Source organism: Morone saxatilis, unplaced genomic scaffold (assembly GCF_004916995.1).
Source record: "Morone saxatilis isolate NCDOM2014 unplaced genomic scaffold, NCSU_SB_2.0 Contig18, whole genome shotgun sequence".
Lineage (NCBI taxonomy): Eukaryota > Metazoa > Chordata > Actinopteri > Moronidae > Morone > Morone saxatilis.
In genome coordinates, this window is record NW_023339740.1 from 28,117,778 (window position 1) to 28,120,829 (window position 3,052).

Genomic DNA, 3,052 nt, shown 5'->3' on the forward strand with positions numbered 1-3,052 from the left:
TTAATATTATTTTATATTATCTATTAAAGTCATTGAAAGTAGGACTAGTTGTCGTACTGACAATAATGAATGATTTAATTTTACAATTAAAATCTACAGTATCTGCACTTTGCCAAGATGTTGATAAAAGTTATGTACAACTACACTCTCTCCCATCTTACCTCACTGATGGCACTATTCAAAGTAAGAGAGGATGGTGGAACTGTGTCATAACCTGGCTCATAGGCCACGACAAAAAATGGGAAAGACATCTCAAAAGTAACAAATATTTATTGTAACAACAAGAATAACTTCAACATAATGTAGAATATGAGATGTGGTTGTCTGTAATATCAGTGGTATTCATGTGGATGAGGAGCTTTTATATTATTTATTTTTAACGTTATAAGGAGTTCGGTCTATTTGAAAAGTGTCCTGAGATAACTGTTATGAATTGGCGCTATACAAATATAATTGAGTTGAATTGAATTGAATTATATATAGACAGTGCAGACCTCTGCCCTGTATCTACAGCACCAAACTATGTCTCGTATCTACAGCACTGATCTCTGTCCTGTATCTATAGCATTGACCGGTATCTGTCCTGCCCTCTGTTACTTTGGTATTGTTGTCAAATGGACTCAATCTAATCTTTATCAACTGCCTCTGAATGATAATTAGTGTCAAATTATTGGACGATAGTAAAACTTCTTAAAACTTGTAGACATTACAGACCTCTGACCTGTGTCTATAGCACTGACCTCTGTCCTGTCCTCTGTAACTTTGTATTATTGACTTTTGTTGGTAGAACTGTATGCAATCTTACACACACATGCACTGGGGCTTTATGTACAACGTTCATTCATCATCGAAGAGAAATGGTGGGCCACGCCTTCAAAAGTACGGTAACCAATTAAAGACAAACAATAAATGATACCTAGACACAGACCTATTTGTCATGTTCGGCTTCATATAAATAACCCATGCACCAATGTGGGTGAAGATTAGATGAAATATGTGTCAGATGAAGCAAAACATCCAAAATGGCAGGAATGTTTTTAAGGTGTGAATGGACGTGGCCTATATCAGTAAAAGGAATGCACTGTACAAAAATGCTTCTTCTATACCTAACGATTCATGAGTTAATGCTTAATAACCAACACATGGTGGCACATCATTCTGCTGGTGTCGGTGTATCTGTCAAATATTTTGTCATTTTTTTATCAAAAATATTGTGTCCAGTACTAATTATAGTCAGACATCTATAGTCAGTGTGGGCTCATTGTGTGACTCATCTGAACGCTGTTAGAAACGTGATATCTCATATCCAACAAATGTCTGTGTGGAGTTTGGTAGCATTTGAATGACGACTTGTGGAGATAAAAATGTTAATTTATTTGATATATTAAAATAGAGTGATGGACTTTTGAATAGACCACAGTTTGCAGTGAGGAAAACCTCACAATTCAGTGGAGGCAAAAGTTTCAGCTTGTGTAGGATGAGCTGAAACTGTAGGACATTCGAGTGATTTAATGGAATTTGAAATAACCGACCACATGATGGCGCTATTGAATACATGCTTTAATATGTTCAGCACATCTCCATGGGGAACCTGTGTTTGATGACTTTAGCATGTACAGTATTTGAGATTGAGTTTAATTTATGTGACTGAATATTACAGTAAAATATGAATATCTCACTAACAGGCTTCATATGAGAATGATGTGTTTATTTCTTGCTGCTGTCACACAGTTAGGATCCTAACCCATAATAATAACTGACTGTTTGGTCCCTTTAACTTGCTCTTTGTGTGATGGTTATGTAGCTCCGCCCCTCCCACCGGGCGGGCGGGGCTTGATACTGCAGCACAGCATCCACAACAGCATCCAGTGCCACAGTACTACAGTACAGTACCCGGTACTACAAACAGGACTACTGAAGCATCCAGGAGCTGCTCTAATCCGGATTTAGCCTCGGACGACCGACCGACCGACAGACCGACAGACAGACGGACGGACGGACAGACAGGTGAGTGTTTGTTTGACTGGTGGAAGCTGCTGCATGAACGGGTCCGGGTTGTTGTGATCAGCTGTTTTCAGTGATTTCAGGCTGATTCAGCAGAAACGACTTCCTGTGTATCAACCAATCAGATGTCTTTATTTCAGATTAATAATAATAATAATAATAACAGTAATACTTGTAGTATGTGTTCTGAGATAATTGAATTTAACTGAATTATTATTATCAAATCATTATTTAAAGTTTTTTACAGTATAAGTGAAAGGGGTTATTGTTGTTATTATTAGTTGTAGTAGTAATAGTAGTAGTAGTATTAGTATTAAGTCAATAGTAAGTAAAGTAAATATTGATTTATGAGTTCTGTTTAAGCTCAATAGTGATCAATATATATTATGACATTACAATGTTTTTATGAACTGACAGTAAGACTCTGTGTTTGATACAGTGACACAGTCTTATCAATATAACACAGCAACCAATCTCAACTCAATGTATTGATCAGTTGAAAATTCTGATCAACTATTTTAATCCTTTTTAAACTCCAAAGATTCCCTGCTGCGGTTTCAGAATCATGATAGATTATTAAAGACAATATCTATCAAATTATTAATGAGCCTGACAAGCTATTCAATATGGAGGACTGAGAGCCCACATGAAACTAGAACCGAACCATTCAGAGCTCACATCCCAATATAGTCCCGGTCTGATTCCAGTCTGGTATTTTGGTGGAGTTCCAAAAAACACAGACAGCGTTCAGAGTACTGAGTCAGCAACCTTCTGTTGGGACCATCAGTCTGCCATCAGGCTGCTAATAATCAATATCCTCAGTATCCATTGATCTGCTGTCCATCAGTGACTTCATCAATAAAACAGGAAGCCTCCAATAAACTCAGTATGCACTTCTGTGTACTGATGTACCACTGTGTACTTGTACTGCAGTACATTCAGAATGAAATACTGCACTTTTTACTACTTTTATTTAAAAGCTTTAAAGATTCTGGATCCACCAACAATAGCTGATCAATAATTTATAATCAGTAAACAATGTATAAAC

General features: G+C 36.8%; 2 protein-coding genes across 2 annotated transcripts in view; one reads left to right on the plus strand and one right to left on the minus strand.

Moving 5' to 3' along the window:
- The window catches only part of LOC118328760 (butyrophilin-like protein 1), a 3,712-nt gene extending 3,461 nt beyond the window's left edge, over positions 1-251 (minus strand). Inside the window, exon 1 of the mRNA XM_035662659.1 lies at positions 162-251. Coding sequence (XP_035518552.1) covers positions 162-251 — 90 coding nt within the window. The remainder of the gene's footprint in view (positions 1-161) is intronic.
- A 606-nt stretch (positions 252-857) lies between these two features.
- The window catches only part of LOC118328761 (calpain-1 catalytic subunit-like), a 5,229-nt gene continuing 3,034 nt past the window's right edge, over positions 858-3,052 (plus strand). Inside the window, 1 exon segment of the mRNA XM_035662660.1 lies at positions 858-879. Within this exon segment, the coding sequence (XP_035518553.1) occupies positions 858-879 (22 nt within the window).